Raw genomic sequence first — 14326 nt, 5'->3', positions numbered from 1 at the left:
ATATATTTCGATTGGATTTAATTTCGATAACACTATTTGGGGACATTTGGTGCTTGCTTACATTTTATTGTGATTTTTATAACGATAGATAGTGTTGAAAGTTTGCTGCTTTTCAAGAATTGATCATTTAATAACTACATATATTTTTAATGCAGAATAATCACTATAGATATTCCAGATGGATCTGTCGGCTAAGAAGGGTATGTGAGAATTGAAGCTAAAGCACGAAAATAAGTTAAAAACACGAAGATAAAAAGGAGCTGATAATGTGTGAATTGCAGCTTAAGAATTATAAACAAAAAGTATCTTTTTTTTTGTCCTTTTTGTTAAATTTCTTAAAATAAATATCATACAATGTTCAAAAAGGGTCGTTCTGCAACTGATTCAGATTTTCTTAAACTAAATCGAAACCACAACTGAATACACCTATTCAATGTAGAAGATAACACAAAAGTTGTAGTTCGCAAATTTTAAACGTACCGACTGCTTCGCCCCTGTATGACGTTCATGGATTTCAAATATGAATAAAATGACGAGTTTTTCTAAGAGTTCCATGTATATTTAATTTGCCATATTGTATAAAGGGTATGTTTACATCCATAGAAAAACTATTTTAAGTGTTGGACAGAAAAAGGATTTACATTTTATATTGCTATGCTATGATATTGAGTACTAGAGAACTAATATTTATTACATATATAATTAATATATTATTGCACTCTTTCCACAAGATTGTAAATATGTAAACATTTGAAATTCCATTTAATGGGACAGTCATAAATACGTTAATATCCTTGCTCTCTCTCTCTCTCTCTTTCTTGATATAGTGACATTAGAATTTTGGCTACATTTTGTTTTTAGGTAATTGTTCCAACTAAGATGACTAGAATTCCAATTGGTTGTATACATTAATATTAATTGTTCAAAGTTGATTTGCAAGGGTACTCAATCGTAGGCTAGCCGAAGTTGGAGATTCATTCTTATACACATAATACAAATATTATTCGATAATTTCTTATAGTCCACACACCTCAAAGTATTATTTGTTTGTATATTGCATTCTTAATTGGTAATTGAACATAAAAAGTAATTAAAAATGTAATATTCAAAATACATACATACAACAAAATTTTAAAATGTACAATAACAGCTGCGCTAAATAACTGTGCGTTTTTTGTTAATGATTTTATACTCAGCTTTCAAAAAGTATATTTTATATATTTTAGGGCTGGGTATTATTTGTATTTGTATTACTATACCCGGATAATATTGAAATGAGCAAAAAAGAGTATGATGGCTTTAAGCAAGTCTTTTTCTTTTCATTTTTTTTTTTTGTTTTTTTGGAGTGTGCGTTTCTAGCAAACAACAATTGAACCTATTCGAATTTTTCTTTCCCATACTTGCTCATTGCTTGATCTTTGATATGTTGAACTATAGATTGAATCATTGACATGTTAGAAGTATTCTCCCGCTGCCGCATACGATCGTGGACAGTGCTGTTCCGCATACTTGCCATAGGCGGTACTCGAGCCGACTTTAATTGCTTGCTGCTTGGAGTGTTTGTTCCAAACGTGCACCAAAATTGAATCCTTTGTGTGTGCCAACGTCTGTTCCAGCAGTTGTGGTTCAAAGAAATGTCGCCAGTGCTTCCAGGGAACTGCATAAAATGCATTGCGATCGAAAATCTTGAAGCCCAGGCATCGTTTGCGATCCTCCAGCATAAGTGTGATGTCCTTGGTGCCACAAATCGCTTGTGCCACACGTGTTATCACACCAGGACCATTATTGCCCCAATCGCTGCCATCGAAATTGTTAATAAAATCGCGTAGGCATAAATCGGCCATCTCATGACCAAACCCTGTGGCGGCAAAGCTCATAACACCTGCGGCCAGGTGAGTATTGGACTCGGCGCCCGTAAAATTGGGCGGTACATCTTCTATGCTGCGCAGCATAACCACATCCATGTCCAGATAGAGGCCACCATAACGATATAAAGTTAAGAACCGCAAAAAGTCCGATATGTGTGAGAAAAGATAGCTGCGATGGAAGTGAATTTCGTAAATAGCCATGCGTAAAGGATGTGAAGGTGTTACTCACCTGGAACGGAACAGTTTACCATCATTCAACCAATCCTCGATGGGTGTGCCTTTTGCATAGCGCCAAAGATTAAGCTGACGGAGCTGCACATTCTTGTAGCTTAATAGGGCATCTATAAGCGGCTGCTGGTGTTGACTGTTGTTGTCGGAGTGACGATAGGTGGGACCGGCAAACAGAACAAACACATGAAAATTCGGATTATGCAATGCGGCTGACTCAATGGCACACGACTGACGTGCCGTCAGTTGCAACATATTGTACTGTGTGTCAAAGCTCTGTCCAGGTCGTTGCCGTTTGCGCTTTGGCCTGTGGCAACTGGTCTCATGAAAGAATATACTGCGTCCAGGTACGGGCTTCGGTTCCGTGAGCAGCACATCGTCAAGTATTCTTGGTATATTAACATTTGTATCCGTCAATGGACCAATCACTTGTGGCTCAGGTTGCTCTCTACCCATAAAACAGAACTGCACATCTTCCCGCCATTTATAAGTTAGGAGAATGCTTCCCACAAGCAGCACAACAAGCCCCAGAAAAAGCAGCCGCAATCGTCCATTGTGCAGAAAACGCGCTAACATTAACGGCAGTCGCATTAACATGACGATGCAGCCTAAAGTGCATAATGGAAAATTCCTCTGAGCACTGACTTATATAAAATTATTCATACACTTAAATGTTCACTTACACTATGACTATTGTTGCATTTTCATTATCAGTTTACCATATTGAGACAACTGTGTATGAATAACAAGTTCTATAAAATCAAATAATCACACAACACACGCATACACACAGACAGCAACAGAATATTACATTTTTCTGTAATGTTATTTAAAGACTGCACTTTCTTTACAAATGCAATTACACATTTTTCATGTTTACGGTTTTTTCTCAATCATTTTTGTAACGTATTAAAACAATTGGGAAAACATAGATTCATTTTTGCATCTTGTTTAGATAGTTGTTCTTTTAAAAGAAATGTGCTGCGGAAGACTCAATTTAAATTCAACGGCTGATTCGCCTAACAGAGCAAAGTCCAGCTGTTGCTTAACAGTCCAAATCACTTTTATTTAAATTGTTGTAAAATATTTTTTCTTAAAATTAAGTGACTGAATGGGTACATAAATGCCAAATTATTTGTGTCAGTACTTTTTTCAAGTATGCTATTTTATGTTAGTATTTTTGTGACCACAGTCGCAGTTACTCGTTGAATACTGCTACTACTAAGTGAGGAGCTTACAGAGAACGCTCGCTGAGGAGTAATATAGTAAAGGTTGCTTATATACAATAAATTATTGCAATATATACTCAGTTATGTTTTGCTGTTAGTATTTCTTCTAAAACTATTCAAAGGTGCACGTTCAAACGATTTTCAGACATAATCAGCGATTTTATCCACTAAAGTTGATAGCAGTTAAAGGTGCTGATTTATATAATTGTTTAAAGTTCGTGACTTTTCGGGGAAAGAAGTAATATAATTTGACTCTACAAAAACATTAAAATATCGACAAAGTTCTAACAAAATTGTCAAAATATTTAAATAGATCAAGCTTCAAAATTACGAAAAATACATACAAAGATAGAATTTGGAAGTATACCAATTTGTTTTATTTTGATTTGAGTTAACTAAAGGGCCAGCAAACCAAAACTTATTAGAAACATAACCAATTGTTAAATAGATAGAAGATAGAAAAATTGATTTCATTGTCAAAGTATTTTATACAAATTCTATGGAAAGTATTTTTTTAAATAGGAGTGTACCACATTTTGTTGTCTTCGAAACAGCTTTTTAAAATCATTCTTTTTATACATAAAAGCGCATGCCAAAGACTTTTTCTACATATTTTGAAGTATATTAACCGAATCATTTAAACATTAAAAAAAATCACCAGCTGTGGCATATTTTTTGGGAAAGTGCTGTTCTCCTTGGGCTTTGGTAAGAAATCTTATTCAACAAATGTGCTAAATATGAATCCTCGTTTTAGCCATGGTTTTGTTAGCTAATTTGGGCTCAAAAGGAAGTTGCCATTGTTGCCAGGGAATTGTGAAAAACGCAGTCGCGTTGAATACTTGAAATCCCTTGTATTGTTTGTTATCTGCCTCAATTACCTTAATAGGTTCACTGATATTACATCAGCTTAAAAACTTAAATATTTACTGTAGACCATATTTTATGTAAAAACAATAAAGTTCTAATAATGGAAACCAAAAATTATGTAATTATAATTTTATTAGAAATATTGAGAGATTAGTCGAAGCGCTTTGACGTTGCATCTAAAACCTTGGGACAGTTTTGTTTTGCCAACTGGATGTAAGCTGCATCGGAGTCGACTCGGAGAGACCTTTTATGGCTGATACTATTCCATAAATGTGTAAGATAGGAGTTGTTTAGCCTCTCCAGTGTCTCGTTCGCAAGCTTTGGGTCAAAGAAATGGGTCCACTGGTCTACGCGAATCTCATAAAAGACATTGATAGGGAACAACTTTATGCCGTGGCATTGATGGCGATCCAGCATAAGGCTTACATTATTTACTTCACAAATTTTACTCATTACTCTCGACAAACTTTTGGGTCCATTGTGGGTCCAGATGTCGCCGTTATAGTTGTTTTGAAAGTCGCGCAAAAAGAGCTCTCCAAGCTTATGTCCAAATCCTTTGGGCTTTAAACCTATAACAGCATTCGTAATAGAAATCTTTGATTCAGGACATAGAAAATTAACCGTCTCGTCCTCAAAGCTGCGCAAAACCACCACATCCATGTCCATGTAGATGCCGCCATAGCGATATAGCATCAGTAAGCGAAGGAGATTGGATATGTTATTCACCAGATATCTGAGGGAAAATCATATAAGAGCTATAGATAGATAGATGTAGATACTATAGTATTACAAAATTATTCCAACCTGGATCGAAATAGATCGTCCTTCTTGACCCAATCCTCAACAGGAGTTCCTTCCGCAAATCGCCATAGATTGACATGGCGTAGCTTCACATTCTTATAGCTGATGATGGCATCAGTTATGGGATCGGACTGATGACGAAAGGTTGGGCAGACGAACAGAACGAACACCTGCAAATTTGGATTATGCAACGCGGCCGATTCGACGGCACAAGCCTGTCGGGAGTTGAGAGTAAGCAGATCGAATTGGGGGTCTGAACAGGCACAGCTGGTTTCTAGAAGAAATATAGTTTTTCCTGGCACAGGTTTATCTTTTGCTAGCAGGACATCCTCTAGAGGTATAGGGTCACCATCTTCAATTAAACTTCGGTTCTGGGCGAAGACCTCTATTGAGATCGCATCCATGTAACAGCGATTGACCTCCGACGGCTTTTCCCTAGTCAAAAGTGTAATAATAAGCCCACACAAACAATAAAAAATAAACGAAATTATTAGAAATTTTCCACAGATCAGGATACGCGTCCGAAAATTTCTTTGATTTTTAATTTTCATGTCAGTGCAATCTGAATATTGTGGAACTACTGATACTAAACTTAAGTTTGTTTTTTCAGTTTTGCAATAAAAAATGATTAGGGTTATTATAATATTAGCTCAACTGCATCAAAAGACATAAGACAAACCGAACTATTTGTTGAGTTTCTGTTTCTAAAACAACCGGTATAAAACATCCGTAGCGGGTGCTCTGGTCAATCTAACTGCAAATACATTTTACAGTAGCTGACAAATGACAGCAAATCTTAGATACTATAGAAATAAATTACTTTTATATCTCAACAATTATAGCTTAAAGCGGAACTTTGGAAAGCTTTGGCACAATGATATTTCGCATATAGCATTTGCTAAAAAAGATAGAAATGTATTAAATATGATAATATAGCTTTGACCAAATTACGATATAAATAATTGCCCCAGTATTGAAAGGACACTGCACAAATATCGCAGGAGTCCAATACTTAGCGTTCATGAAATCGACTGGAAACATTCTGTATTTCATAAATAATCATATACCATTCCACAAATTAATTTCACAAGCCAATTTATGAAACTGACGAGTTCTCTTTACCCAATCTCTTAGTACATGTATGATCTGCATAACGCCATATTGAAAGTTTGGGTTATGTACAGCTGTGGATTCAATGAAACAGGCCTGGAAATCTGGAACCTCTTTTCGTAGAAGTATATTGCTCTAAAAGAATTATGTCTTCTAGACTTATGTGCTCATTGACTTGATTTAAATTTTCGGATTCAATCTCAAAGTGTACAGCTCCGTTCCTGATAAATTGCGACAATGAGTACAATAAACTACAGTATACATATGATGGTATTTTAGATTGACTTTTTATAAATGCTATTTACTAAATAATATTAAGAAAAATGTGTGCTACAAAAATTCACCAGCTGCTTCATATGTCTTGGGGCAATGTTGTTCCGCATACTTTCCATAGGCAGTATTGGAATCAGCCTTAAGGAGACATTTCTTAGAATATTTATTCCATAAATGTATCAGATATGAATTCTTAGTTTTTTCCATGGCTATCTCCAGAAATTTTGGATCAAAAAGATAAAATAGTTTTTGCAATACAAAAAAAGCACTTGGATCAAATACGCGAACTCCGTGGCAAAGACGGGGATTATTCGTCATCTCTTTAACAGATTTCGTACCACAGATCGTCGCCAATACGCGTTTTATTAGCATTGGTCCATTGAATATATACGAAGTTCCATTGAAATTTTGCTGAAATTCACGTAAAAATAATTCTGCAACTTCGTGGCCGATTCCCGTAGGCTCCAAACTGATCACAGCATTAGACAGTAAGCCATAGAACTCGGTCCCTACATAGTTTAGGGGAACATTTTCCAAGCTGCGTAACACCACCACATCCAAGTCCATATAGATGCCTCCAAAGCGATATAGAGTCAACAAGCGAAGTAGGTCAGACGAGTGCTCTGTCGGGTAACTGAATGGAGCTATCGTTATATTGAAATAAGACTAAATTGAAAAATAACTTCGCATACCTTGATAAAAACATATTATCTGTTAAGACCCAGTCTTCAACTGGAGTATTCTTCGCATATCGCCAAATATTCAACTGTCGTAGATGCACATTCTTGTAGCTTTGAATTACATTTATAAATCTGTTTTTCTTATCTATTACTTTCGGATTGGCAAATATAACAAAGACTTGAAAGTTGGGATTATTTAACGCCGCCGATTCGATGGAACAAGCCTGTCTTGCTGTCAAAGTCATAATGTATTTCAAGTCCGAGTCAGGAGATTGACACTTGGTTTCGAGGAAGAAAATAGTTCGTCCTGGTGTTGGTTTTATATCCGAGAGTAGGACATCCTCTAGAATTATGAACTTATTAGAAGTCCACTTCTCAGATATTATGCCTGGCAATTCGTCCATGTAACATTGATGTAACTCTAATATGGGATCTAATATGGTATCAAAATGGAATCTGGTAAAAACAATGAGTTCCAGCACATGAAAAAACAAGATGAAAACCAACAGTTTAACACAGATAAAAAGACGCAGTCGAAAACTTCGTGGACGTAAAAACATGTTGATGCAATGCAAACGACAAGCTACAACTGAAGAGCCCATCCCCATATTGAATGATTACTTTATTATTTGCTAAGCTGCATCATTTACATATTGTCACTGCAACTAGAAAATGTAGTCCCACTGTTCAATTAACTTGTGTTAATATTTAACGTACTCGTAGTTGTTATGCCTATACGGCTTTAATCAAATTACACCCATTACTCGTATAGTGAATTGGATATATTGTGTTCATTGCAATGTAGGTATCTGGGAAAAGGTAGATTTAAATTTAGAGACGATCTTGAAGTTTTTCGAGGCTAATAGCTCTTGTACTTTTTCGGGTACCAAGCATAAAATGTTGTTCTAGGACTTTTAGAAAGATATCCAATCTCTTCTAAAAATTTTAATCGCATGATCAGCAGTTACTGGAGAACTATGGTCACACTTATTATAACACATAAATACACTTAATGTATTCATTTAATATTCACCACTTTATTGACTTTTTATATTATTGTTGTTTACTGGGATTGAATAAGTTAAAAAAATTGACCGGCCGCTGCATATGTCTTGGGGCAATGCTGTTCCGCGTACTTTCCATAAGCAGTATTGGAATCAACCTTAAGGAGACATTTTTTAGAAGCGTTATTCCATACGTGTATAAGATATGAGTTTTTAGTTTTTCCCATGGCTATCTCCAGCAATTTGGGATCAAAAAGATAAAATAGTTTTTGCAATACAAAAAAAGCACTTGGATCAAATACGCGAACTCCGTGGCAAAGACGGGGATTATTCGTCATCTCTTTCACAGATTTCGTACCACAGATCGTCGCCAATACGCGTTTTATTAGCATTGGTCCATTGAAAACATACGAAGATCCATTGAAATTTTGTTGAAATTCACGTAAAAATAATTTTCCAACCTCGTGGCCGATTCCCGTGGGCTCCAAACTGATCACAGCATTAGACAGTAAGCCATCGAATTTGACCCCTACATAGTTTAGGGGAACATCTTCCAAGCTGCGTAACACCACCACATCCAAGTCCATATAGATGCCTCCAAAGCGATATAGAGTCAATAAACGAAGTAGATCAGACGTGTGCTCTGTCGGGTAACTGAATGGAATTATTGTAACATAGACATGAAATAATAAGTTGACAAATGACTTAGCATACATTGATAAGAACATATTATCCCTTAGGACCCAGTCTTCAACTGGAGTATCCTTCGCATATCGCCAAATATTCAACTGTCGTAGATGCACATTCTTGTAGCTTTGAATTACATTTATAAATCTGTTTTTCTTATCTATTACTTTCGGATTGGCAAATATAACAAAGACTTGAAAGTTGGGATTATTTAACGCCGCCGATTCGATGGAACAAGCCTGTCTTGCTGTCAAATTCATTATGTATTTCAAGTCCGAGTTAGAAGATTGACACTTGGTTTCGAGGAAGAAAATAGTTCGTCCTGGTGTTGGTTTTATATCCGACAGTAGGACATCCTCTAGAATTATGGACTCATTCCCTTTATTAGAACTCAACTTATCTGGTAACTCGTCTAAGTAACATTGATTTAAATCAAATAAATTTAGTGAAACATGTGAAACAACCATTTTTTTTTCCACATTTTTTTCGAGCCTAGAAATTGCAAAGAGCTCCAGCTCCCAAATTAATAAAATCGGCATCAGTAACTTTGCACTGATCAGAAGACGACTTCGCACCTTATGTAAATGCCAAAACATGACGTTGCAATACAAGGAACGATATACTACTGAAGACCCAATAGATGTTCTCATATTGCAATAAAAACTTTATTGTTTGCTCAGCTGCATCATATACAAAGTCCAAATGCTAGTAGATGTCGTTGTCTGAAAAAATTGTGTTCATTTTTGGTGCAAATGTTATGACTATTCGGCTATAATTCAATTATTTAACTAAAACTTCCTTTCAAGGGATAGAGAAAATGTATATTAATCAATTAAAAATTTCCAATTGGTTCAACCAAATTTACTTATGTATGTACGACTTTATTACCTATTGTCGCCGATCCCGAAAGAGATCTCTAAATGGCAGAGTCATTTTTTGGTTATTTATAATAAAATGAATAATTATAATAGGGGTGCATTTATCGCCCAGTGAAATAAGGCCCGCAGGTGCTCCAATAGAGTTCGATTTATGATGAGTTCAGAGATAAATTATGGAGCTTATCACACCTCGGTCGTTTCGCTTCCAGTCAACATTTTATGATGATTTTTTAAATGATTGCACTTTAAATTTTTTAAAATTCTTATGCGAGTAGAATGATACCACGATCATCCAAATACTTTAAAAATAAGTAAAAGAGTATTTTGCGTTCGTGGAAATGTAAATAACACAGAGAGGTAGGCATCTCTGACCTCATAAAGTATATATATTCTGGATTAAGATTATATAATTCTATATTCCTTGATTATTTTTGTAACTTTCAAAATAAAAGTATCTTTAATTAATCGAAACGATCTTTTATTGCCGCTAGGACCCTGGGACAATGTTCTGTCGCCAACTGGATGTAAGCTGCCTTGGAATCAACCCTAAGGGAGCGCCTTGAACTAATTCGATTCCATATATGTGTCAGATAGGAACTCTTCAGCCTCTCTAGAGTTTCATTAGCAAACTTCGGTTCAAAGAAATGAGTCCACTGTCCACCGTCAATCTCATAAAAGGCATTGCTAGGGAACACCGTCATGCCTTCACAACGATTACGATCCTTTTCCATGAGATGAACGTCATCTGTATCACAAACCTCTGTCATTGCGGTAAATATGTTTCTGGGTCCATTGTAAGCCCAGATATCGCCGTTATAGTTTTTCTGAAAGTCGCGCAAGAAGAGCTCTCCAAGTTTATGGCCAGATCCCTTTGGATCCAGACTTATGACAGCATTTCCAATATATTTCTCTGATTCAACACCTACAAAATTAAGCGGCTCATTCTCAAAACTGCGCAAAACCACTACGTCCATGTCCATAGATTGACATGACGGAGCTTTACGTTCTGATAGCTGATAATGGCATCGGTTATGGGATCGAATTGGTGGCGGGAGGTTTGGCAGACGAACAGAACAAACACCTGGAGATTTGGATTATGCAAAGCGGCCGATTCGATGGCACAAGCCTGTCGTGTGGTCAGAGCAAGCAAATCAAATTGAGAGTCTGAACAGGGACAGCTGGTTTCTAAAAGAAATATGGTTTTCCCTGGCACAGGTTTCTCTTTCGCAAGCAGGACATCCTCCAGAGGTATAGGGCCCCCATCATCGATTGAGCTCAAATTCTCGAGGCTTATCTCCATTGAGACCGCATCCATGTAACAGCGATTGAGCTCGGATGGCTTTTCCCTACTCAGCATTATAATAATAATCTCGAATACGTTTAAAATGAAAAGGAGAATTATTAGAAATTTCCACAGATCAGGATACGCGTCCGGAAAGTTCTCTGATTTGTAATTTTCATGTCTATGCAATCCGAATATTGTGGAACTACTGAAACCTAACTACAGTATGCTTTGAAGTTATGCAATAAGACATAAATAGGGCTATTAAAATATTAGCTCAACTGCATCAAAAGAGATTGTTGAGTTTCTGTTGCTAATACCGAAGCACAACCCGTAAAAGACAACCGAAGTGTGTGCTCTGGTCAATTATATAGACTTTGTACAGTAGCTGACAAATGTCAGTAACTCTTAGATACTACAGAAAATAGTAAATAAAATAATATTGTTACTATAATAGTAGTTTAACTGCATCAAAAAGCGCGTTAAAAATAAACAAAATTCTTTATTAAATTAATTGCTTACATTTAAACATTTACTTGTATCGATGTTGTTTTTTATGAGTTTACATCTAGTGAGTTTGAAAACTTAACTTATCTAGTTCAGTTTCCAACTTGTTGTTTTATACACAATATTCATTCAACTATTTCATATTGTTTTTTTTTTATTTTTATTATTTTTGTTGTTTTTTAAAACTGTAATATATCACTAATAAAAAGAACTACTTTTGTGTAAAAAATTTATTGGACACTTAGAAAAATTCACTAGTTGCCTCATAGACTTTGGGACAATTCGATTTTGCATATATCGCATAAATATTACTGAACCCTTTTTAAAATGGCATTTGCTAGAAAGTTTATTCCTAAAATGTATTATATACGAGTTTTCGGCTTTAGACATTAGAGCTTTCAACAAATTACGATCTAAAGAATTGCTCCAGTATTGGGAGGGCACTGTCAAAATAGCAGTGGAGTTCAATAGTTGGAGTCCATGACAACGACTGGTATCTTTCTGCATTTCCTTAACAGATACCGTTCCACAAATTCTTTTCACTAGCCAATTAATTAAACAGTTTCCATTATATTCAAATAGTCTTTTATCATAATTTTGCTGAATATCGAGCAAAAATAGTTTTGCAATCTCATGGCCGCTGCCTTTGGGTTCCAGACTAAAAACAGCATTGTAACATTATCATGAACACCCATATAATTAAGGGGCATATCCTTCAAAGATCGCAGAACTATCGAGTCTACATCCAGGTAAATGCCTCCAAAGTAATAAAGTGTGAGAAAACGAATCAGATTTGATGTGTATTCCGACTGAAAGCTAAATGGAATGATCCGTACAGAAGAGATGATCTTCAGTTATTAAAATAAGGAATAAGTCATACCTTGGCCGTAGGAGATCTGCTTTCTTTATCCAATCCTTAAGAGGTGTATGATCTGCATAGCGCCATATATTCAACTGACGAAGATGTACATTCTGGTAGCTTTGAATGGCATCAAGAAGAGGGGTTTCTTGATCATCAGGGAGGTAGCTGGGACTTTCAAATAAAAGAAACACTTGAAAATTTGGATTATGTAAAGCTGCGGATTCGATGGAACATGCCTGTCTAGCCGTCAAGTTTAAAATATACTTGGAGTCTGGAGGATGACATTTAGTTTTATAAAAGAATATTGTTCGTCCTAGTGAAGGCTTTACATCCGAGAGTGTTATAGCCTCTAGTCTAATGGGCTCATTGTCTTTATATAATTTATCAGATTTTACCATAGACGGTACAGCTCCATCCAGGTAACACATACTTTCAGGACCTTCCTGGTAGATTGCGACTATAATGAGTAAAATGAACTCCAGTACATGAAAAATTAGTAGAGGAAGCAGCAGACTTCTTCCAAAGCTCAAAAACCGCGTTAATAAATTCCTTGAATGCAGCAACATGTCGTTGCAATTTAACTGATGAGTTACTACTGAAAACCTAATAGTTGTTATCGCATTAGGTAATTATTTCAATATTTGCTCAGCTGTATTATATACTAACTTCTCTTGAAATTACAAATTGTCGACATACCCTGTACCCAGTTAGCAAAAGAGCACGAATACAAATTATGAGTAAAAGTATAGTATTGTATAACATATAGTAATTAATCAGGTTATTCACTTATTGACTTCACTAGTCGCCTGTTAAAAGAAGAATGCAATTTTAACATTAAAAGAGGAAGATAAAAATTGATCTATATATGAACGTGGAAAAATCTGGTTTTAAAATTATGTAATACAAAAAGCCCGATCTGTGCTCATTTCCAGATTATACCACAATACTCCCCTTGTTTTCAAGTCTTCTTCTGTGTTATGATAGATAACAGATCTAAAAGTTTTTAAGGCAAGATCTTCATTAAGAAACCCTGGTCACACTGATTATTACCAATAGATTAGTTTTATAAATAGTTTTATTTGTTCATATATTACTTGTCCCTAAATTAATATTGTCTACTGAATAATATTGAAAAACAAAACATGTTAAAAAAATTTAAATATTTCTCCTGGTATTGGTTTTAAATTCGAGAGTAGGACATCCCCTTTATTAGAACTCCGCTGCTCACATGTTATGTCCGGCAACTCTAATATGGGTTCAAGATGGAACTGGAAGCTACAATGATTTCCACCACATGAAAAAACAGGATGGAAACCAGAAGTTAAACTTTATTGTTTGTTTAGCTGCATCATTTACAAAGTGAATCTATCAATAGATAGTGTAGTCCGACTGTTTAATTATCTTGTGATAATTTTTAACCTAGTAGTTATGGCTATCCGGTTTTCATCTAATTACATCCATTACAAACCCACAGTTTATTTGTTCTTGATCAAGCCATGTTTGTATGTCTGTCACTATTTTATTATAAAAGTATTATAAAAGTTTTCTTCGCATGATCAGCAGTTAAAGGAATATTTGTCTCACACTAATTATTACAAATTAATTACTTTAAATTTATTTTTGCATTTTGCAGAGTTTTTGTTTGAATTTTTTTGAATTTTCTTTGTTTTTCTTATCATATTACTTTTTGGTTCACTGATATTGGGATCATTTTTTAAAATGGGCTTAAAATATGAAACTTCCAAAGCTTTAAAGCTAGAATTTTAAAATTTTTTGAAGAATTTTTGTTAGAATTTCTTAAAATTTAAATTAAACTTTTTCACAACGTCTCCCCCCTTTAGGCATTATGCACTCACTCCCAGAGAAAGTCGAATTAAAGATGTTTTTTTAATTTGATTAAATTTGCCAAATTATTGCTAAAAATTTTAATTTCGCGGCGTTTTAGATTGTGATCAAAGTGTGACCACAGTCCGCAGTCGAGAATACCAATATTGTTATTAACATTCATTTAACGAAACTACTTTTGGAAACAGCTGTGCGACGGCATCTC

General features: G+C 35.3%; 5 protein-coding genes across 5 annotated transcripts; all 5 read right to left on the bottom strand.

The window, feature by feature from the left end:
- Nucleotides 1-537: 537 nt before the first annotated feature.
- LOC117781703 (lactosylceramide 4-alpha-galactosyltransferase-like) lies at nt 538-2925 on the bottom strand. Its single transcript, XM_034618509.1, has 3 exons — nt 2780-2925; nt 2098-2704; nt 538-2037 (listed from the first exon to the last, which is right to left on the bottom strand). The coding sequence occupies exons 2-3, from the start codon at nt 2691-2693 to the stop codon at nt 1455-1457; spliced, it is 1179 nt and encodes a 392-aa protein (XP_034474400.1). The 5' UTR covers nt 2694-2704; nt 2780-2925; the 3' UTR covers nt 538-1454.
- Nucleotides 2926-4306: 1381 nt separating this feature from the next.
- LOC117781403 (lactosylceramide 4-alpha-galactosyltransferase-like) lies at nt 4307-5550 on the bottom strand. The gene is made up of 2 exons (XM_034618156.1): nt 4997-5550; nt 4307-4925 (listed from the first exon to the last, which is right to left on the bottom strand). Exons 1-2 carry the CDS (start codon nt 5542-5544, stop codon nt 4343-4345), a joined length of 1131 nt encoding a protein of 376 aa, XP_034474047.1. The 5' UTR covers nt 5545-5550; the 3' UTR covers nt 4307-4342.
- Nucleotides 5551-6368: 818 nt separating this feature from the next.
- On the bottom strand, nt 6369-7621 carry LOC117780878 (lactosylceramide 4-alpha-galactosyltransferase-like). Its single transcript, XM_034617558.1, has 2 exons — nt 7069-7621; nt 6369-7010 (listed from the first exon to the last, which is right to left on the bottom strand). Exons 1-2 carry the CDS (start codon nt 7614-7616, stop codon nt 6434-6436), a joined length of 1125 nt encoding a protein of 374 aa, XP_034473449.1. The 5' UTR covers nt 7617-7621; the 3' UTR covers nt 6369-6433.
- Nucleotides 7622-8098: 477 nt separating this feature from the next.
- Nucleotides 8099-9325, bottom strand: LOC117781339 (lactosylceramide 4-alpha-galactosyltransferase-like). The gene is made up of 2 exons (XM_034618083.1): nt 8775-9325; nt 8099-8714 (listed from the first exon to the last, which is right to left on the bottom strand). The coding sequence occupies exons 1-2, from the start codon at nt 9284-9286 to the stop codon at nt 8138-8140; spliced, it is 1089 nt and encodes a 362-aa protein (XP_034473974.1). The 5' UTR covers nt 9287-9325; the 3' UTR covers nt 8099-8137.
- Nucleotides 9326-11763: 2438 nt separating this feature from the next.
- LOC117781181 (lactosylceramide 4-alpha-galactosyltransferase-like) lies at nt 11764-12824 on the bottom strand. Its single transcript, XM_034617927.1, has 2 exons — nt 12295-12824; nt 11764-12230 (listed from the first exon to the last, which is right to left on the bottom strand). The coding sequence occupies exons 1-2, from the start codon at nt 12702-12704 to the stop codon at nt 11969-11971; spliced, it is 672 nt and encodes a 223-aa protein (XP_034473818.1). The 5' UTR covers nt 12705-12824; the 3' UTR covers nt 11764-11968.
- Between the last annotated feature and the right edge of the window lie 1502 nt (nt 12825-14326).

This window comes from Drosophila innubila (genome assembly GCF_004354385.1).
Source record: "Drosophila innubila isolate TH190305 chromosome 2L unlocalized genomic scaffold, UK_Dinn_1.0 4_B_2L, whole genome shotgun sequence".
NCBI classification, from domain to species: domain Eukaryota; kingdom Metazoa; phylum Arthropoda; class Insecta; order Diptera; family Drosophilidae; genus Drosophila; species Drosophila innubila.
This window is presented reverse-complemented; position numbering and strand designations above follow the sequence as displayed.

Coding starts and splice junctions, on each gene's coding strand:
- LOC117781403 (XM_034618156.1), bottom strand. CDS start 5,544: ATGAAAATTAAAAATCAAAGAAATTTTCGGACGCGTATCCTGATCTGT. Junction 4,926..4,996: donor GACGATCTATTTCGATCCAG/GTTGGAATAATT, acceptor ATTTTCCCTCAG/ATATCTGGTGAATAACATAT.
- LOC117781181 (XM_034617927.1), bottom strand. CDS start 12,704: ATGTGTTACCTGGATGGAGCTGTACCGTCTATGGTAAAATCTGATAAA. Junction 12,231..12,294: donor GCAGATCTCCTACGGCCAAG/GTATGACTTATT, acceptor CATTCCATTTAG/CTTTCAGTCGGAATACACAT.
- LOC117781703 (XM_034618509.1), bottom strand. CDS start 2,693: ATGTTAATGCGACTGCCGTTAATGTTAGCGCGTTTTCTGCACAATGGA. Junction 2,038..2,097: donor GGTAAACTGTTCCGTTCCAG/GTGAGTAACACC, acceptor CTTCCATCGCAG/CTATCTTTTCTCACACATAT.
- LOC117780878 (XM_034617558.1), bottom strand. CDS start 7,616: ATGTTTTTACGTCCACGAAGTTTTCGACTGCGTCTTTTTATCTGTGTT. Junction 7,011..7,068: donor GATAATATGTTTTTATCAAG/GTATGCGAAGTT, acceptor AGCTCCATTCAG/TTACCCGACAGAGCACTCGT.
- LOC117781339 (XM_034618083.1), bottom strand. CDS start 9,286: ATGCCGATTTTATTAATTTGGGAGCTGGAGCTCTTTGCAATTTCTAGG. Junction 8,715..8,774: donor GATAATATGTTCTTATCAAT/GTATGCTAAGTC, acceptor AATTCCATTCAG/TTACCCGACAGAGCACACGT.